The 20,693-nt window shown below is 60.9% G+C and overlaps 1 protein-coding gene across 7 annotated transcripts in view; it reads left to right on the forward strand.

Annotated features, from left to right (window-relative positions):
* The first annotated feature begins 2,351 nt into the window (after positions 1-2,351).
* The window catches only part of IMPDH1 (inosine monophosphate dehydrogenase 1), a 37,213-nt gene continuing 18,871 nt past the window's right edge, over positions 2,352-20,693 (forward strand). Inside the window, exons 1-9 of one of the 7 annotated variants that reach the window (XM_053256699.1) lie at positions 2,352-2,492; positions 3,205-3,303; positions 11,519-11,567; positions 15,704-15,805; positions 16,287-16,361; positions 17,457-17,663; positions 18,033-18,120; positions 18,946-19,145; positions 19,774-19,862. In XM_053256699.1, coding sequence (XP_053112674.1) covers positions 3,206-3,303; positions 11,519-11,567; positions 15,704-15,805; positions 16,287-16,361; positions 17,457-17,663; positions 18,033-18,120; positions 18,946-19,145; positions 19,774-19,862 — 908 coding nt within the window. In that variant the 5' untranslated portion in view covers positions 2,352-2,492; position 3,205. Of the gene's footprint in view, positions 2,493-2,654; positions 2,852-3,204; positions 3,304-11,518; positions 11,568-14,473; positions 14,766-15,703; positions 15,806-16,286; positions 16,362-17,456; positions 17,664-18,032; positions 18,121-18,945; positions 19,146-19,773; positions 19,865-20,693 lie in introns of those variants that run through there. The other 6 variants (XM_053256703.1, XM_053256698.1, XM_053256697.1 and 3 more) reach the window with 6 other exon arrangements.

Here is a 20,693-nt window from a genome sequence, read left to right on the forward strand (position 1 = left end):
GCCACACTGGACGGTGGAGACGTGTGCGGCTCCTTCTCTTGTGGACGGCACCATCCCAGCCTTCTCCCAGACTGCCTGGCGCCTGCAGTTGGGGCTGGCCTCACCTTGAGGCAACCACGGGGTGCGCACACCGGGCCCCACCCCACTCCACCCCCCAGGTGCCACAGCCCAGGAATGGGGAGGAAGCCGCGAGGAGAAACGCTCTGGCTCAGAAGGGGAATCTCCGGAAGCTGATGGAGCCCGAGGAGTCAGGTGCAACCCGCTGAGACAGATGCTTGCGGAAGCGATCAGAACACACGTTTCCCCTCAAGATGCCACGTCACGTGGCAGCTAGTGGTTGAAAAGAGAGGCACCAGTGTTCTAAGCGAGGCCTGCCTGCCCTTTCCCAAGAGATCTTGGTGGAACGTGGCTTCCACTCTCGGAGAGTGAAAGGCAGTCGGTACATGGGCAGAGGATTCCATTACATTCAGACTGTCCTCTCTCAACATGGCATCAGTGCAAATGCCACTGGAAAGAGTCCCAGGACTCCACAAGGGTGCTTGGCAGGCCTTGCTCCCCCCCCTCCCCACACACACCTCTTTACTTCCTCCTGCCTCCGGCTGGCTGCCCTCCTCTTTGGGGCTGGGACCTTTCAGATTTGGTGAGGAAGAGCCTGAGCCCAGCCCAGCCCAGCCGCGCTGCCAGGTGAGGACCTGCCGCTGCCCGACCATCAGGAGGAGGCCTACCAGGGCACGGTCTGCAGGCACCTGATGCAGCCCCCTCACCAGCACTAAGCAGGCCCAGGCCTGGCCAGTGCCTGGATGGGCAAGTGCCAGGGAAGCAGATGTGGAGAGCTCGCCCCCTCTCCAAGCACAAGCAGAATGCTGAGGCTGGCTCCTCGGCCCCAGCGCCTCCTTTAACCAAGAGCTGCACGAGCAGCCGGAAGAAGAAGCCAGGCTTTCATCCCATCAGCCCCCCCCCAAAAAAACTCCCCCCCCGCGCTTCATGGCCAGAAGGCTGAGAGAGAGGCAGAAGCCCAGGCCAAAACTTGCCTTCTGTGCCAAACACTTTGCCCTGGGATGCCCCCAGGCAGCGCTTCTGAATGAGGAAGCAGCACCCCAATGCACTGCCCCCTCGAATGATGCCTGCCTACAGAAGAGACTGGCGCGCACCCGAAAGAAGCAGCGGGCCACCCCAAACCAGACACATCGAGAGAGGGTCCCTGACGTGACGCCCCACACGGTGTCCGGGCCAGGCTTGCCTTCTGCCCAAGACAGGGCCGGACGTGCGGCCAGCCCGCTCCAATCCTTCCCAGGGCTCCGTGGGCTCCTCTCTCTGCCCCCTACCTGACGAATGGCCAGCCTGCAGGCAGCCCGCAGGGCAGCAGAGAGAGAGGAGGCGGAGGAGGGGACAGAGCGCTGGGAAGCGGAGGCAGCTGTGCCTCCTTTGCAACCCCCCCCCACCCCAGATCCCAGCTTGTCAGGGTGATGGACAGATGCCTAAGGCAATGGTGGCTGGCGTGCCCAAGAGGCCTTGGAAGGCAGAGGGCAAAAAGCACTCAGCTGTTGGGCCCGATGCTGGTGCACCTCAGCGGGGGGGACGACTCCCTCCTGCTCATGAGGAGGAGATCCGCTATGGCGGTGCAAAACATATTTGGGGATGCACAGCACCAGCTCCTTGTGGTTCCATCCATCTTTTGAACACTGCTGAGCTGGGACATGCAGACAAGATCCTGTGCAGTGGGCTGGACACAATCCTGGGGCATCTGGTAGGGGAGGAGAGCTGGTCTGGGGGTAGCAAGCATGACTTGTCCCCATAGCTAAGCAGGGTCTGTCCTGGTTGCATCTGAATGGGAGACTAGAAGTGTGAGCACTGCAAGAGATTCACCCCCTCAGGGGATGGAGCCGCTCTGGGAAGCGCAGGTTTCAAGTTCCCTCCCTGGCTTCTCCAGTATAGGGCTGAGAGAGATTCCTGCCTGCAACCTCGGAGAAGCCGCTGCCAGTCTGTGAAGACAATACTGAGCTAGATGGACCAAGGGTCTGACTCAGTAGATGGCAGCTTCCTAGGTTCCTATGAGGAAGAGGCGTCTCCTGGACGGGATGTCTGTGTTGGGCTGGCCAAGGCGGCTTATGGGCGAGCGTCAAAGCCCCGGCTCCATCTCTGCAGCCTTGTTGCCTGCAGGCCTCCGGTGCCTGTCCACACACCGGAGCAAGAGCAGGGCTTGTGCTGGCTGGGCCGGGCCGCGCGTCCCTCCTCCCTCCGGCAGGCTGCTCAGGCCGCTCTTTGCCCGAGTCTGCGAGGAAGAAGGAGCTGGGCCTGAGGAGGAACCCACTTCAGCGCATCTGATGGCGGGGCGGGGGGGGGGCACCGCTCGCCCGCCCGCCCACCGATGCACTTGGCCCCCTCTCAGTCGTTGTGGTGCCGCCAGAGGCCCGGCGGGAAGAAGAGGCAGCTGTGCCCGCCTTGGCACCCTCCCCGCGTTGGGAGCAGCCCCCTCCTGGAGGCGGCGAAGGGTGAGCTGCTGCCGACCCGACCACCGAGCCAGCCCGGGAGGCGGTTGGCCTCCCCCTCCTCCTCCCCCCCCGTGGCCGGGCGTGGCGTGGCGCGGCTGCTGCCTCCGATGCCCTCCGCCTCCTCCTCCTCTGCTCCGCCCTCGGCTCCGCTGCGTGGCGCACGAGAAAGACTCGGAGGCGGCGGCGGCGGCTGGAGCGAGCGACGCGCCACGCACAGGCTGGGCAGCCTCGGAGCGGGGGAAGCAGGAAGAGGCGGCGGCGGCGGCTGCAAAGGAGGCAGCCCCGGCAGGCAGGCAGGCAGGCAGGCGGGAGCCCGCAGCCCGGCCTGGCTGCGCCATGGGCGAGGGAGAGCCGCTGAGGTAGGCGGCTGGGCGCTGCGCAGGAGCACCCCGGGCTGGGGCGAAGGGGAAGGCGGCGCTGCAGGAGAGGCGCCCGGGGCAGGGCAGGGCAGGGCAGGGCGCGGCGGCGGGCGCGGGCGGAGCGAGCGCTGCGCAGAGCTGCGGCCGGGCGGGGAGGCCGGGCGGCGCGCAGCCGGGCCAGCGCCTGCTCCTCCTCCTGGCCGCCGTGGGAGCGGAGGGAGCTCGCTTGGCCACGAGTCGGCCCCAGCAGCGCCGCGCCTCTGAGCATGTGTGGAGGGCCTCGGCTGGCCGGGGCCGCCACGTGCTGCTCCTGCCCGCTGACGCCCCCTCCCCGCTCCTCCCTTTCTCCCCAGCATGGCCGACTACCTGATCAGCGGCGGCACCGGCTACGTCCCGGAGGATGGCCTGACGGCGCAGCAGCTCTTCGCCATCGCCGACGGCCTCACCTACAAGTAAGGGGCGGCCTCGGGGGCGCGAGGGGCGGGCGGAGACATCCTGAGCGAGCAGGGAGGGCCAGCAGCAGGGCTCGGCCGCCGCCCGTCTCCGTGGGGCCGCCGCTCTCCTGACGGAGGTCCTCCTCCTCCCTTCCTCCCTCCCTGGCCCGGGCTGCCGCCTTGGTCCAGAGGCACGCCCGCCCACCTCTTGCAGCATCACGGAGGGAGTGTCAGTGGCTTCTAGTCAGGCTGGCCATGTGGAGCCTTCGCCTTCAGGGGCAGTCTACCTGCCGCAGGGCGGCTGATGCAGAGCGGAGTCCATCTCCCCCTTTTGAAGTGGGGCCCAACGGCCAGTGTGTTCCTGCTGGTTCTTGCAGCCTTTTAAATTCTGCTGCCTGCTTGGGCTTGCCTGCTGAGCAGGGAATTGGTGAGGGAGGACCCAGAGCAGATCTCCGAAATGGAACTGCTGCATGAGCAGCTTAATGGGATGCAAAAGCGGAGGGGCGGGGGGGGGGGGGCGCGGCGGGATGGGACCGAAAGACCTCCCAGCAGTGCCTTCCCTGCATCCCTCAGCTGAGAATCTGGCCCCCTCCCAGGCTAGCCTGCAGCTCAGAGCCTCATTCTTGTGCACTTGCGCTCTCCTCGTTCCTGGATGAGGAGTGCTGCTTACTGGCCAGGATGAGTGCTTGGCCCCCCTGGGTTATGGGGCTGGGGCCAGGGCATGAATCTGCCTGCCGAGTGGCTGGGCTGTACTTTGTGGGGTCCAGATTTGTCTTGCCTGCATCTTTCCTCCCGACATTTTCCACCTGCTTAACCAAAAACCTGTTTTGCTGTCTGCAAGTTTGGGTAGAGGGATGGGGAGGGGTGTTGCCTAATTCTTTCTCTGCAAGCAAATGCCCTCTTCAGAACTGCCCCTCTCCCTGCAGCTGGTCAAGCGGAGAGACTGCTTTTGGTTTTAGAAAAATGTCAGGGAACCAGTACTGATGATTGCAGATTCTGTTATCTGGCACTTTGAGATGCTGGCATCTGTCCAGAACTGAACCAATGCGTTCGGGACTCTCTCTGAGTGGGCAGCTGCTTGGCTCAGTAGCGCAGATAAGCAGAGCGAAAGATAGCCTCTTCCCCTGTTGGGAGTCCTCCGTGTCAGATGGTCGTCTCCCTGAAGCTGGAGGCTGACGGTTTGCCTGCCAGCACCTTGTTTCCCGTGGAGGATGTATGTGACCTGGTCAAAACTGAGTTCGTGGTAGCCATAATTGCATCATCCTGTGGCAAGGAGTTCCACAAATTAACGATGTGTGGAGAAGTACGATCTAAAAGGTAGTGATTTCAGCAGATAATCCTAAACTTAAGTTTACCGGCAGGGGGACTAAATGGACTACCCTGTTCATTCCGTCTTGTTCTCTTCTCGCTTTTTTTCGTGGTCTGGCTTGGCTGACTTTCTCTCCCCGGCACACAATCTGAAAAGGCCCAGCCTTCCTCCATAGGGTAGATCAGGCCTGCACAACCTAAGGTCTGGGGGTGGGCCTTGGTCCACGGGGGTCTCTTCTGCTGACCCTTTGGCAGGACGAATCCTGCCGCAGCAGCAGCCCTGCGGAGCGCTTGGCCTCTCCCGTGGAGGAGGAGCGGCCGTGGCGGCTCAGTGCGGTGGCCTGCTTGAGGCCAGATGCTCCCCACCCCTGGACCAGAGCCTGCTGATGCCCCCCCTTGTGCCCCCCCCCCACCGACCCCAATCCTCCATCCCCTGATTTCCATGAAGATTTTTAACCATTTTAATGTAAGAGCATGCTGAACATTGGCCTCGGCCCCGCACACACCGAGGCATGGTTGGTTCCAGCCCACCGGGGTGTTGATGTGGGAGATGATCCACTAACCCAGACTATCATGGCCGTATCACCATATGAAGCTGCTTCCTACTGAGTCAGAACCTTGGCCTTTGTAGATCTGCATCATCCCCACTGACTGGCAGCAGCTAGAGCTTCAGACAGAGAGCAGTCTGTCTCAGCCCATCTGGAGATGCCGCCACCAGGGATTGGACCTGTCACCTTCTGCATGCCAAGCAGATGCTCTGCCACTGAGTTATGAACCACCGCCCCCCCCCCCCGAAAAAAGGGCCACGTGGTGGAGCTGGCTTGTACTGAGCCAGGCGCTTGGCCCACCCAGCCCAGCACGTTCTCACTGACCGGCAGCAGCGCTCCAGAGGTTTCGAGCCGAGAAGGGGGAGGGTTCTCTCCTAGCCCTCTTCTCTGGAGATGCTGCCTGCCAGGGCCTCTCCCCACGTGGGGCCTCTTGCTGCATGGCTTCGACTTCTTCTGCTCTGAATCAGCCCTCCAAAGGCTGAGCAGAATTTGTGGAGGAAAATAGCTTGACAAGCCACGTTCTTCTGTTGAATGTCGCTCATTCTCTGGCTTGGCAGCACCCAGGGCCAACTGGTATTGAGGACCGTGACACATTTCAGCAGGCAGACCCAAACCCCAGAGCATGACCCACGATCCAGGGCTCAGTTGTGGGAGCTTTGCAAAGACCCTTGTGCAGCTCCCGTTTTAAAATCCAAAGAGCCCAAGGTGGGTGCCTCAAGGAGCAGGGCAGGAAGGCAGCAGTCCCCTCCCTCTTACCCCCCCCCCCTCGCAAGTATTCAAAGGCATACCAAGCCTCCGGGCCTGGGCCACTGGTGGGCCTGTTCTCCAGGGATTGGTTAAAAACCTGTCTCCACAGAGCTGGCTCGGCTGGATCAAGGGTTCGTTTGGCCCATTTTGCTCCTGGCTCCCTACAGTAGTCAGCCAGAAGCCCCCCGCCCCCCCCCCCCCCGCGCTCAGCAAAGCAGCCCCCCCCCCCGGTTTGTTCCCCAGCAGCTGCTGCTTAGTGCTCTGCAGTACTGCCTCTGATTTTCTTGTAGTTTTTCTTTTAATGTGGCTTTAATTGTATGTTTGGCTGTTTTCTTTCTTATTTGTGAGCCACGCAGAGAGCAATCCCAATGGGGTGGCCGATAAATAAAGTTTATATATTTATAATATATACCACCCTTCATCCTAAGACCTCAGGGCGGTTGTTAACAAAATTCAATAACACACATGTAAAAACAAGGGGATAACGTTGTTGTTGTTGTTGTTAACCTGAAGGCTCCATCTGGCTACTGTGGCTAATGGCCATTGACATATTTGTGGAGGAGATCAGTGTTCCCTCTAAAGCGCGTGTGCACAAGGTTTTTTATGTCGCTCAGTTAATGTTAGACCCCACTCAGGTTGGATCAGGAAGGCCCCCCTCTGAATGCACACGGTGTGCACACCCTGCCTTGATCCTGCCACCCAGAACCAAACTCATTCTGCACACAGATGAGGAATCTCTGGAGGAGACCACATTCCCTTTGAAAGCTGTAAGTGGGGTAGTGGGTGTCGCCACGTGTGGTGGTGGTGAATTCCATAGGTTAACTTTGCACTTGGCAAAAACATCTCTGTGTGTGTCCCCATCCCCTGAATCTAGTACCGGTTAGCTTCATTGGGAGAGTGGGAGGGAAAATGAATCTCCAGCTTTCCCCGCCACTCTCTCCCATGCATAATGCTAAAACCTCTATCCTGTCTTCCTCTTGCGGGGGGGGGGGGCGAGTTCAATGGAATCTCTCCCCCCCACCCCCCGGCAGCACTCCTAGCCTTAGGGCCTTGGTGGCTGGGAAGAGGTAGTTCTGACCACGTCCGAGGACCCAAAGTGGGGACTCCATTCTGACGAATGCCCCCTGTGGATGTCCTGGAGCCAAGTGGCCTCTTTCATAATGGGGGCTGGACTGCTTAATGCCAACTTCACAGCCTCTTTCCATGTAAAATCATAGAGCCGGGAGGGACCTCGCCGGTCTTCGAGTCCAACCCGCTGCTCAGTGCAGAAAACGGCGACCAGCATCCCTGCCAGAAGCCTCTCCGTCCAGCCTCTCCTTGGAGAACGCCAGGGAAGGCCTGCCCCTGCTGTGGCCCAAGGCGGGCTGTTCCACTGGGGTGCGGCACTGAGAACCGGCTTCCTTGTCACTGCAGCCCTCCGGTTCCACTCCTGCTCTCTGGAGCAAGAGTGAATAAGCCTGCTGCTGCTACTGTTGCTGCTCCTTCTGTGTGGCAGCCCTTCAGATTTATTTTATTTTATAGTTAAATTTGTATACCGCCTTTCATTAAAACAATCCCAAGGCGGTTCACACAAAAATGAAAATCAAGACTATAAAAATGACACAATTAAAATATTAAGCTAAAATACAAAAAGAAATCAGACTAAAAAATTAAAATACCAGCATAAGAACTGTGCAAAATACAAAGCAGCAGCAGTAGAGATAGTCCTATAAAAGCCTGAGTAAAAAGCCAAGATTTAACACGCTTTCTGAAAACGGTGATGGAGAGCAGGAGGGTACTGGCTCTCCTCTCCCGCGGCTGACCATGCCCAGCTCCTCCACCTGCTTGCTGCTTGTAGGGCTTGGTTTCCAGACCCCTCCCCACTCCAGTGTATTCACACACACACACACACCCCTTGAAAATGTGGGTGCCTGGGACACGGGATTCCAGCAGAGGCCTGGCCAGCTGAGAGGATGACCGCGGTCTGGTGACTGAAACAGGCAGCTTCTGTCTCGTGGCAACATCCCTGTTTCTCCAGAGAGTCTGCCCAGCTTGCTGCCCTTGGTGGGCATCCAGAACGGCTCCTCTTCCATTTGTGAGCTTCTGCCTGCCCGTCGCAACTGCTCTGCAAGGCCTTTGGCTGCTTTGGAGTTTAGCCAGGGGCTTCCTTTCTGCTGCTTGGTTAGTGCAGGAGTGGCCAGCCTGAATTGCAGATGGGGATGATGGGAGTTGTAGTCCAGCAGCAGCAGGAGACCCTGGGTGAGTGTGCGTGCTTGCTTTAGTGTGGGGGCGATATTGGGAGGCGCTTGGTTTCAAAATGTAAACTGACCTCCTTTTGTGTAAGCTTTTTTGAGCTTCGTGGGGGCGGGGTGGTGGTGGTGGTGCAGTGGGCGATCACCTGCTCGCTGCAAAGACCTCCAGTTGCAAGCTTTCCAGGTAAGATCTCAGTACCCCTGCTGGTTGAGCAGAGAGGCAGCTTTTTGAAGGGGCAATTTTCTTTATTGAGCAGGGAGGGAGCAACTGGTCCTATCCAGCCCCACCACTGCACCCCACCGTGTTGCTGGGGTCTGCCTTAGGTTTCTTTTTCAGATTGTGAGCCCTCACTAGGGATGTGCACAGAGCCAGGCGGGGGTGGCTTGATGGCGGTGGGGTGGTGGTGGTGCTTTAAGAGCGGGGGAGGGTGCACTTACCCCTCCCTCCGCTCTCCCCCCCCCCCCCGCGCTCCTTTCCCCCAAAGTTCATTTGGGCGGCAGCATGCCACCCTGTTGACTGGATACAGCCAGAAGAATCCAGCTCGCCTGCACACACGGGCGCATGCACACCACACGCGCCAGTGCCGGTGTGTCGGATACTGGCGGCATGAACTTTGGTGGGGGGAAGGAGTGCCAGGAAGAGGGAGGGGTAATTGCACCCTCCCCCGCTCTTAAAGCTGCACACACACACCCTGCCATTGAACCAGCGGAACCGGCCGCCTTTCGGACCGGTCTGGAGGCCCATAAAGGGTCTCCAAACCGGTTCCGTGCACATCCCGAGCCCTAACTGGGGACAGGGAGCCCTCTTTATTTATTTATATCTGTGTAAACCACTTTGGGAACTCTTGTTGAAAAGTGCTGTATAAATATTTGTAGTTGTAGTAGTTAAAAGCCTCGTGGGGAGCCGGGCAGGGAACACCGGCCTGTTGCTGCTGCCAGTCAGTGCAGGTTGGACTCGACAGACGGATCGTCTGACTCTTTGTCGGAGGCAGCTCCATGCCAGCTGTGGAGAGGTGGGGGTAGAAATGTCCTAAATACCTCGGAACGGATGTTCACTCTTACAGCTGACGGGTCTTGTTCTCTCTTGAACGTGGCGCTTGAATGGAGGGCTGGGGTTGCCCAGCCCAAGACGGCCGTTCAGCCGATGCCCTCTGGCGTGGGCTGCGCTTGGGGGCATGGTTCAGAGCATCCTCTGCCCCTCGCTGTTCTGGGCTCTGGCTTCCTCCCGTTGCCTCTTGGCTTTGCGGGCCGCTCGGCCTCCTCTCCTCCTGCTCCTGGGTGTGGCGATGCCTCTTCTGCCAGAGACTGAGGAGGAGAGAGAGAGAGAGAGTCGTCCCGAAGAGGCAGAGCGCTGCTCCCTCCCGGTGCATTCACCAGTCCTGCAGAGTACAGAGGTGGCCAGGGGGGCTCCTGCACGTGGTTTGTACAATGGGGACAGGCAGACCCCTTAATAGCCCCTCTAGGAGAGGCATCCCCGCCTGTGCAGGAGAGATGGGAGAGAGAACGCCTCTTCTTGGGGGGGCTGGATGCCATGGATTGGGTGGGGGGGAGAAAGCAGGTGTGTGGGAAGGGATGCAAGGTCAGCTGGGCAGGAGGCAGTGCCTGTTGCAGGTGGCATCGGGTGCTGGGCGGGGAGATTTGGGAGATGGGGTGTTTGTGGTCTGCCGGAAGGCTCGAGGTGTGCACGTGTGTGAGGAAGGCCTTGGTGTCTGCCTGTGCAGCATTTGGGGCCTCTCTAAGCAAGGGGGGGGGGAGCAAGGACGGATCAGGACCGGAGCCTGCTTAGCTGAGCCTGCTGCTTCCTGGAATGGCCAGCCAGGAGGGACACCCCCCCCACCCAAGAATCCCTGTTTCTGGCTTGTGGTGGTACAAAGGAGACGGTGCTGTGGGTTGGTGGCCTGGCCCTCCCCTCCCCTCCTCCTCTAAGCAGCTGGGCAGTGAGTTCCCCAGGGGCATTGCCTGCTTCCTTCCCACTTTGCCTCCGTCTTGCCTGTCCAGCCTTGGCAGGGGCTTCTTGGCCGCCTTGCACCCGCGTGCTTTTTGGGTGGCACTTGGGCAGCGGCCCCTCTCCTCTCCTTCCTCTCCGGGCGGAATGCGTGTGCTTCTGGGCAGCAGCAGTACCCGGGCAGGGCCCTGTGTGCGCACCCTGGGCATGCCGAGGGGGCCTTCCTGGTGCGGCCAGAGCGGGAGCCCACTGAGCGGGCATCCGGAACCATGTGAGCGCATGCCCACCGGAGAGGGGGCCGTGCACTTGGGCCCCTTGGCAGGCTCCCACCTGGCTGCTTGGGTCCTTCTGTGCTTGCTGCCGGGGGGCGGGGGGGGGGGCGCGAGTGCTGAGCTCCCCTCCAGCCCGGCCGGATCTGCACAGCGGCTAGGGTTGGGCTGGGGGCTTGTAGCTGGCACCCCTCCCGCCTCCTTGGTAGCCGCCGCCGTGTGCACAGCAGACTCCCTGCTGGCCTCCTCCAGTGGCCTGGCCTGGCCTGGCTTGGCAGGGATCTCATGGGGAAGGTGGGGCTCATTCCTCTGCCCCCGCCCCCCCCCCCCCGCTTGCTGTGCTGTCCTCTGCCCCAGCTTCACCACAGGGCTGCCCAGGCCCCTCTAAGCCCCATTACCCATGGCTGGCGCACATGAATGCCCTCTGCTTGTCCACAGGCTCCCGCCCCCCCCCCCCCGCCCCCTTTGTTTGGCTGGGCTGGGCTCCAGGCTGCTCTGCTTGGCTACCACAGCTTAGGGGGGCCGGGCCAGGTTGCCCCTCCCTGCGGCTGGCTGCCATGTTGGGGGCCAGGGAGGAGGTCGAGGCCCCTGTCCATGCCGAGCGTGCTTTCCCCTGCGGGGCCCTTCCGCAGTCATCGCCCGCCCGCTTTTGGGCTTGCTCTTGATCCTGTCCTTTGTGTGTGTGTGTGCGTGTGCAGTTAGGGAGGGGGGTGAAGCGTGCCCCCTGCCCAGCCCAGCCCAGCCCAGCCCAGCCGGCAGGCCCTCCACAAAGAGCCTTGCGTGGCGGTTCAGCCAGGCTTGGGCCCGCTGCTCGTTCCCCTGCGTCAGCAGCAGAGGCCCCGGCCTCCCCTTTCTGGGCCCCGGCTTGCGTCGGCCCTGCAGGTCCGTGCTGGGGAGACGGGGCTTCTCTCTCCCCCCTCTTCTGCTGCCCTGCTTGGGTGCCTGCAGGCCAGATTGTGGGGAGAACCCTTGTTTCTTTTTTTGGGGGGGGGTTGGGGCGGGGGTTGGGGCCTGGTGCTTGAAGCCATCCCCGAGAGGTGCCAGGTGGGCAGGGTTCCGATCTTGGGGTGGCTAGGGCAGATTCCTTCCTTCCTTCCTGCTGCAGGCAGGATCCTGCCGGATGGTGCTGGAGCCATGGAAGGGGGGGGGCACAGCTAACGGGCGCTTCTCTCTCTCTTTCCCCAGCGACTTCCTGATCCTTCCGGGCTTCATTGACTTCACTGCGGACGAGGTGGTGAGTTCCAGTCCTCTGCCTGTCCCTGACGTTGGCCTTGCTCTGCTGCCACCAGCCGCCTTCTCTTAGCTCCGTGGGGTCTGCTTGGACGGGGGGTGGGGGGGTGTCTCTTTCCCAGCAGTGCTGCGGCTGCCCCCCCCCCGGAGTGTGAGCGTGGGCCCTTTTGCCTGCCTGCCTGCCTGCCACCTGGGGAGGGCTCCCCTGCCCACATCGGTCCCACTGGCACCCCATCCTTCCTCCGAGGGGCCCCGTAGACACGTGCAGCAGGCCTGGGAGTGGCTGGCTTGCCCAGCTCGCCCAGTAGCCAGGACTTGGGCCTCCTTAGCTGTGGGGGTGGGGTGGGGTGGGGTGGGGAGGCTGGGCTGCGCTGAGGGTGGTCTTGCAAGCAGGAGGCCGTTGGGGGGCAGCGGGCCTCTGGGGCGTGGGGAGCGGCTGCAGCCTGGCCCTCTGGGACCTGCCTCTGCCCCCCAGGAACCAGCCTGGAGGGCATCGGAGAATCTTGGCCTTGGAAAGCCCTCTCGTCCAGCCCTCTCCTTGGTCTCGGCATCGGCTGCCCCGGCCCCTCTGACCCCTCGCTTGTGTCTTGAGTCGGAGCTGGGGAGCCTGGGGCATCTGGGGCTGGATGGTGGGTGGAGAGGGGCTGTTCGGGGTCACTGGGAGCTGAGCTCTCCCTTTGGGCCTCCATCCTGCTTGGCTGAGAGAGGGAAGCGCGCCGGTCCTTGGGCAGGCCTCTCGGTGGCCGGACGTTGCTGCCCCAAGCGGGCTACCTGGGGCACGGTGGAAGCTGTCAGGGCTGTGAAGGGGGGGGGGCAGCCCTTTGCCTCCACCCCATCGCTGTCTTCGTGAGCGCCTGAGGAGGGGCCTTGCCCTGCTGGCCGGTTGGATGGGGCTAGTCCCGGCCAGCCTCAGTCCCTTGGCCTCCGGCTTCCAGCTCCCATGAATGTACAGGCCGCTTGGCAGCCTTTGCTGTGTTTCCCTCCACACGGTGTCCTCCTTGGAGGTGGGCCACTCAGATGGAGCCGGAGGCAGAGGAGAAGCGACTGGCCCAAGGGCACCCAAGGGGGGGTCTCGAGCGGGGCGGGGGGCCCTGCTTGACTCCAGGCTCCCTCAGCTGCTGCTGCTGCTGCTTCCTCTGCAGCCGGCTCACCCACAGGCTCGGCTCTTTCCCACGACTTGCCTGGGCACAGCCTGGGAGGAGAGACGGAGGAGGAGGAGGCGGCGGCTGTTCTCAAAATCATTTTTTTAAAAAAATCAACTGGGCTCGCCTATGAAAAGCTGCGTGTTGCAGCCACTGAACAGTCGTCCAAAACACACGATAGCAACGGGAGCAGCTCTGTGTGTTTTGAGACTTGCTGGCAGTGAGCGAGGCGGAGCTGATTAGGCCCAGGTGACTAGTTGGCTAATCTGCCAGCTGGGCCAGTGAAGGTCAGGCCGGGAAAGAGGGCGGGCGGGCGGGCGGGCGGGGGGGGGGGAGAAGCAACCCCAGCTGGGATGGCAGTGAGCTTGGGCAGGCAGACGGCTGCAAGTGAGGAGGTCTCCTTCGCGGCCCTAGCCGGCAGCTTCCCCTTGGAGCAAGGGTGAGGACCCCGGTGAGCAGGACTCGGGTGAGCTGGGGAGGCTTTCTGACTCTGCCACATCTGCCCTGTTTGGCCTTGGCTGGATCACTTTGCCCCAGGCCAGCCTTGTTGGCTCTGATGCAGACCGGAGCTCTGGCAGGGATTCAGGAAGGTGCACAGTTCACTGGCTAATGTTTCCTCTGAACAAGCAGTCAGGATTTGGCTGTGCTCCCTGCTGTGCGGTGCCTACAGCCATGTTTGTGTGTGCACCCACCCACCGCCATGACCCTCAGCCCCTTCAGAAGGACAGCCCTGCTGGATCAGGCCCCAAGGAGGCCCATCTAGTCCAGCACCCTGTTTCACGCAGTGGCCCACCAGATGCCCCTGGGAGGCTCACAGGTAAGAGGGGCGGGCATGCCCTCCCTCCTGCTGTTCCTCCCCTGCAACTGGTACTCAGAGGCATCTTGCCTCTGAGGCTGGAGGTGGCCTATAGCCCTCGGACTAGTAGCCCTTGAAAGACCTGTGTCCTCCATGAATTAGTCTCAGCCCCTTTTCAAGCCATCCAAGCTGGTGGCCATCGCCACATCCCGTGGCAGAGAATTCCATATACACCGTGTGGCAAAGTGCTTCCTTTTGTCGGTCCTAAACGTCCCGACCTTTAGTTTCATGGGCTGACTCCTGGTTCTACTGTTGTGAGAGAGGGAGAAAAAATTCTTTCTGTCCACTCTCTCTACTCCACATGCAATCACCTCTTTTCCAAACTAAAAAGCCCCAGGTGTTGTAGCCTTGCCTCCTAAGGAAGGTGCTCCAGACCCCTGGTCATCTTGGTCACGCTTTTCTGAGCCTTTTCCAGTTCAAGATCCTTCTTAAGATATAGTGACCAGAACAGCGTGCAGTACTCTAAATGTGGCTGCATCATAGATTTGTATAAGGGCATTATAGTATTAGCATTTTTTTATTTTCAACCCCCTTCCTAATGTTCTCTAGCCTGGAATTTGCCTTTTTCACAGCTGCTGCTGCACACTGAGTTGACACTTTAAATGAGACCCCAAGAACTCATCCCTGGTCAGTCACTGACAGCTCAGACCCTTTCAGTGTATATATGAAGTTGGGGGGGGGGTTTGCCCCTGTGAAGGAATGAGGCCTAAAACTCCTCCTTTTGTGTCCTTGCTTATTCCCTTTGTTCTGTGTTTAAAAGCTGTGTGGGGGTCAAAAGTACACAGCTTTTTTTCCACGGTTTGGTTTGGGAGGGGAAAGAGTTTTTCTGGTTCACCTCTGGAGGGTTTGGTTTGATTGGGTGTGTTTTAAAATAATGGAGGGAACTTGAGTTGTCCTAATTGGTTTGTTTAGAAAAAAATTGGAGGGCAAAAAGAGAATAAAAGGAGACTTGCCTGCAGCTGAGAGTTAGTTCAAGACAGTTGGAGTCTTGGAGAGCCAGGAGAGAAGAGCTGAGAAGAGCTGCTGGAATTAGAGCTGAGAAATCACTGGGAGAATTAGGCTGAAAACTGTCCTGAGGACTGAATCGCCCTCAAAGCAGCTGAAGGAGCAGTCTGGAAAGGAAGAGCCAGGCCTGAAGCTGAGCAAGGGGGAAAGCCAGGCTCACTGCAGAAGTTGATGAGAGGTGATCATAAGAGAACTCCTGGTAAGGACTCTGGGTCAAAGCACAGTTCTTAGGAGCAGGTTAGACTGGATGTGTTTGTCTCCTGCTCTCTTTGTTCCTTTTTGCTCATATGGCTGCTCTTCCTTGTTACTACTTTTTCCAAAAGAACTACTGTAGCTACTGTCTGTTTTTCCCCACCTCATGCTTAGAAGCCTTTCCACACTGCCTCACTTTGAATGAACCAGAGGTGTGGAAGGCTGTTTCAGTAGACTCAGCCAGAGAACGTATCAAGGTCTACTTGCTGGCAGCGGTGAAGCTTCAAATCACAGGACTGGTGGAGACGGGGCTGTGACAATCTCAACGTGCATCACTTTACACTCATCCACACTGAACCGCATTTGCCATTTTTGTCAACCATTCACCCAGTTTGGAGAGATCTTTTTGGAGCTCCTCACAATCACCTTCGCTACCTTCAGTAGTTTAGTGTCATCTGCGAATCTGGCCACTTTGCTGCTTACCCCAACTTCTAGATCATTTATGAACAAGTCAAAGAGTACTGGTCCCAGTACCGATCCCTGGGGGACCCCACTTCTTACTCCCCTCCTTTATGAGAACTTTCCATTTATCCTCACCCTCAGTTTCCTGTCCTTCAACCAGTTACTGATCCTGTCCCGTTATCCCATGACTGCTAAGTTTACTCAAGAGCTTTTGGTGGGAAACTTGGTTAACTTAGTCACCTTCATCTGCATGCCTCTTGACACACTCAAAGAACTCCACAAGGTTGGTGAGGCAAGGCTTGCCCTTGCAGAAGCCAGGCTGGTTCTCCTTCTTCAGCAAGGCCTGTTCTTCGACATGTTTAACTACTTTTTGTCCGTCCTTCCTTCGCAGCTCCCTTAACATGCGGCATCGCCTGCCCCACGTGGTCCGGCGGGGCAGCAGCCTCCGGAGCTGACGGCTGTGCGCTCCTCTCTCCTCCACAGGACTTGACTTCGGCACTGACCCGCAAGATCACCCTGAAGACGCCTCTCATCTCCTCCCCGATGGACACGGTCACGGAATCGGACATGGCCATCGCAATGGCGGTGAGCGTCTGTCCGGAGGGAGGGAGGGAGGGCTGCTGCGGAGGGGGGCCTCCACCCGCCTCCTTTCAAGTTCCTTCCCTCCCCCATAAGGCCTGTGCTGCATCCTTCCTGGCTATGTTAACATACAGCACTGTTGAGTTTGGGGGTGTCCTGTCTTCCAGAGATGGGGCTACTTGTGCTTCAGAACACTTGGGGCAGAACAGTCTGAGTCGTAGCCCATTGGGGCAGAACCTGCCCCCCACCCCCAGCTAGATAGGAGAGGGTGGTTGGCTGCACCCAGTTCAGTGGTGGTGGCGGGTGTGAATCTGGGTAAGCGGAGGGGTGTTGCTTATGGTCAGGGCAGAAGCCTCCCCGGGTCAGGCAGTGACCTGGAGGGGCTCTTTTACCTGCCTGTGGCAATGGATGAGTTGGCCTTCTGGCTCCATGGCGCTTCTTGGGGCCCCCTCCGTGCCGCCTGACCTCCCTTCTCTGCCCCCTGCAGCTCATGGGTGGGATTGGGATCATCCACCACAACTGCACTCCCGAGTTCCAGGCCAACGAGGTCCGGAAGGTCAAGGTGAGGAGGGTCTCTGGGGTGTGGTGGGAGGGAGGGAGCCCAGAGCCCCCAGGCTGCAGACAGCTGCCACCCCCCCCCCCTCGCTGGCCGGCTGGCCGCATGCTCTTGGAGAGCCCCGTCTCTGGGCTGCCTTGGCCGCTGGTCTCTTGCATGGGCTGCAGTGCAGGCAGTTGGCCTCTGGAGCTGTCCTGGCCCCCAGGAGGCCCATAGCTGGGCGGCAGCCACCTGGCCCTCTGATCCCACCCCCGTGGGCCGGGGGAGAGGAGGGGGCCGAGAGTCTGCCAGGGTAGAAATGGCCCCAGGCCGGCTTGGCATGGCTGCTGGCTGCGGTCTGGGGGCTGGGGGGGGGGATCTGCAGGGTGCTTTACCGCAGGGGCTGGAGCCCCGGTGCCCTCGGTGCGCCTTACTGACTGTACTCCTCACAGGGTTGGGCAAGGTGGCCTCTGGGTGCCCCTCTAGGAAGCCCGAGGCACACATCCATGGCTGCAGCTCCTCCCCCCAGAGGTGGCGCCTCTTCCTTCCAGAGCCCAGCTCCGCAGCAAGGGGGAGGAGTGGCCCGCGCGCTTCTCGTGGGAAGCCCAGGGCTGCTAGCGGGGCCTGCCGCGCGGTCCCTGGGCCTTTGCGTCTGGACCGTGTGGTGTCAGGCCTTGGCTCAGAAGGCACTTGGGGCAGCCGTTGGGAAAGCCCAGGGTTGGGGGCCTGCGAGGCAAGCCATGCGGCAAGCCCTCCAAGCCGGGGCCCTCCCCGCCACCCCCTCCCTCCGGCTTGGCAGGGCCCAGGCTGGCCAAAGAGCTGGACAGAAGCCTGCTCACGTTCTCAAGCCCAAGATGTCTGGGATGGTGCAGGCATGGGGCCGATCTGGGGTGAGAGGCCCCTTCTCTCCTGTGGGGGGGGGGCAGTTACTTCCTAGGGGGTCAGGTTGCTGCAAGGCCCAGAGGCCCCTCTCCAGACCCGCGCTGCGTCTGCCCCGCCAGGGGCTGGGGGTGGCTCTGGAAGGGCTGTGATGTGGGGCAGGATCGGGGCGAGGCTGGCCCTCGTGGTGGCGGTTTGGGTCCTGCCCGTCAGTCAGCGGCTCTGCCCTTCCTCCCGCTGCAGAAATTCGAGCAGGGCTTCATCACGGACCCCGTGGTCCTGAGCCCGACCCACACCGTGGGGGACGTTTTTGAGGCCAAGATCCGGCATGGCTTCTCGGGCATCCCGGTCACCGAGACAGGGAAGATGGGCAGCAAACTGGAAGGCATCGTCACCTCCCGAGACATCGACTTCCTTTCCGAGAAGGACTACGGCATCCCTCTCAGCGAGGTATGTGGGGCGGGAGACCTTGACACACACACACACACACCCCAGGACGGAAATCCCCTTCCGTGGCCTGCAGAGCCCCCGGGGTGAGATGCAGCCCGTCCCAAGTCTGAGGGCTGCTGGCCCATTGATTCAGGAGCAGGTGGGGGGCAGTGGGTCCCCCTGCAACCAGCCGCAAAGGGTGGGGAGAGTGGGATTGGAGGGCTTGGTGGGGGGGGTGTCTGGAAGCCCCTCGTCCCTCCCTGGTGGCAGCTTCCTGTTGAGTGCCTTGACCTCTCTTGGGACTGGCGAAGGGGCAGAGGAGAGACCAGGGGGGGTCAGGTGGGCTCCGCTCACCCCAGGCTGCCATTCCTCTCCCCCCCCACCCCCCAGGTGATGACGAAGCGCAATGAGCTGGTGGTGGCTCCAGCGGGGGTCACCCTAAAAGAGGCCAACGAAATTCTGCAGCGAAGCAAGAAAGGTACGTGGTGGGGAGGGGGGTGTCAAGGTGAGGGGAGCAGAAGGTGGCGCGTCTAGGTGGCAGCTGTCCAGGCCGGTCCGAGGCCAGGGCCAGCCACTTGCGTGGCTAGTGAGAAGAGGGCTCGGAAAAGCCATGGCAGCCAGGCCTGGCTCTGCTGACCGAGCCCCTGGTGTGCCTGCGAAGGGCCCAGCTTCAATCTCTGACAGCATCTCCAGGGAGGGGTGGGAATGGCCCCTCCCTCCCTCCCTCCCTCGGGCCCTGGGGAGCAGCTGCCGTGGGCTGTTGGGGTGGCTTTGCCATGGGCCCACATGATGAGCAGCTGCTGGGGGTGTCCGTCGTGGGAGGCCGTTCTTCCCTCCCTTCTCCAGCATCCACTGCGTAGGAGACGGCACGGCCTGGGGTGGGGGCGGGGGGGGGCTGTGGGCAGGCCAGGAGGTCCGGGGTCTGGAGTGCAGGGTCTGCCCTCTCGTGTGCCCGAAAGAGCCCCCCCTCCTCCTCCCCCCCCCACCCCCGCTGCCTGCCCAGCAGCCTCCTGTCTAGAGTGGCCCTGCCTCCCAGAGTTCCGGGTTTGACCCGGATTTTAAGCATCTCACCCAGCTTGCTTAGCCCACCCAGATCTCAGCTTTCATTATTATTAATCATCATCATCATCATCAGGCTTCGCCTTGCAGAAGCGGAGTTCTGGAGCAAGACATGCCGCCGCTCTTCTGCTCAGAAGTCATTTTCAAGCCAGCGTGCAGAAGATGCGACTTAGGGGCCTGGTCGGGGCTTGCCGGCCTCGGGCCGCCCTGCTCCCCCCTCACCAGCTGTTTCCTGCCCCTGCAGGCAAGCTGCCCATTGTGAACGAGGTGGACGAGCTGGTGGCCATCATTGCCCGCACCGACCTGAAGAAGAACCGCGACTACCCACTGGCCTCCAAGGACTCGCGCAAGCAGCTGCTCTGCGGGGCGGCCATCGGCACCCGCGAGGACGACAAATACCGGCTCGACCTGCTGATGCAGGCGGGCGTCGACGTGGTCGTGCTGGTGGGTCCTGCCCTGGAGGAGGCTGGGTGGTCCCGCTTGCTCTGCCGTGGCTCCCAGGGAGGCGGAGGAGCCGTCTGGGCCGGGCCCTTCTGCACCGGCCCCTCGGGCGAGAGGCTCAGCCCCCAGGGGGAGCCCCGCCAGCCGGCCGGCCAGGGTGGCTGCCGGGCTGGGGAAGAGGGCACCTGCTGGGTCCGTGGTGCAGTTCAGCCCCATCTTGCTAGGCTTGGGTGGTTTTGCTTTCGTTTCTAAATCCTCTCATCGAAGGGCAGCAAGCGCGGAGCAATATTTTTAGCTTGACAGCCCCCCGCCCCCGCCCCCATCAAGCATGTCTCTGCAGCCTTGGGAGTGTGCTTTTTAAAAATAATCATCATAAACTTGAGAGAGAAGGAAATGGAGAGGCTGGATTCTGCTGCTTGTGCCGTATCCCCGCTTTGCGCTCCGGATGATGGGTGGGTGATGTTGTTGCGGGGGGGGGGGGTCCGTTGCTGCTGCTGCTGGGTTAGGGATCGGGGGCCGCACTTCTGGCCTGGCCCTCTGAGGCGAAGAGGCGGGCTCCAGTGCTCCTCTTCCTCGCCGGCATCGCCTTCTGTGCTGATGGGCCGCTCTCCCCCCACCCCCCTGCCCCCAGGACTCCTCTCAGGGTAACTCCGTGTACCAGATCAGCATGATCCACTACATCAAGCACAAATATCCGGAGCTGCAAGTGATTGGTGGCAATGGTGAGCACCTGGAGGGCCTGGGGGGGGGCCACTGAGGGTGACGGGGGCTCCCTACGGGTGGGGTGGGGTGGGGGTGAAATGGCACACCCAGTGCCTCTGCCCATAGCTTGGCCCTTGGGGACGGGCCGCTGTCTTGTCCCTGCCCACAGGGGCCGTCCAGCCTGACTGCCCCACTCCTGGGCAGAGGCCTTGGTGGGGGTGTTGGTGGCCAGTTCAGCCACAGAGCAGCCACTGTGCTTGCGCCCGCCTCCTCGGGCGTTGTGGGCCTGCTTCCGGTCTGCTTTGGGGCCAGCAGTCGGTGAGAGCGGCCTGGCCGGAGCCCGCTCCTCTGGGTGCTGCTTAGGCAGTCTCGGTCTCCGAGTGCTCATCCCGGGAGCGGCTCTGCCCCTTCCCAGTTCAGCACTGGAGGGCGCTTCGGACTGCCCCAGGAAAGCGGGACCTCCTCCGACAGGGTCCTCTTCTGGCCCAGAAACCCCCCTGCCTTCCTCTTTGGGACAATTGGGGAGCAAGACGTTAACATCAACTAGAAGAGCAGGAAGGGGAAACTAAAAAAATGTTTGTGTGTTGTGTGTCTTGTTTGTAGTCCAGGGGTAGTTGCAAATACAGGCAGTGTCCACGAGGCCCTGGTGGGTGACTGAGATGACCCTGAACCCTCTCGTTGCCCGTTGGCTAAAGAGGGTCCCAAAGGTGACCTGCCGGGGGTCCTGGGAAGCCCACCAGCAGGGCAGGAAGGCAATGCCCTTATCCCTCTCTGTACCCAGCAACTGGTACTCTGAGATAGACTGCTTCTGAGCCTGGAGGTTTAATTGACCAGTCACGGCTGTAATAG

The sequence above is a fragment of the Hemicordylus capensis genome, chromosome 5 (assembly GCF_027244095.1).
Source record: "Hemicordylus capensis ecotype Gifberg chromosome 5, rHemCap1.1.pri, whole genome shotgun sequence".
Classification (NCBI taxonomy): Eukaryota; Metazoa; Chordata; class Lepidosauria; order Squamata; family Cordylidae; genus Hemicordylus; species Hemicordylus capensis.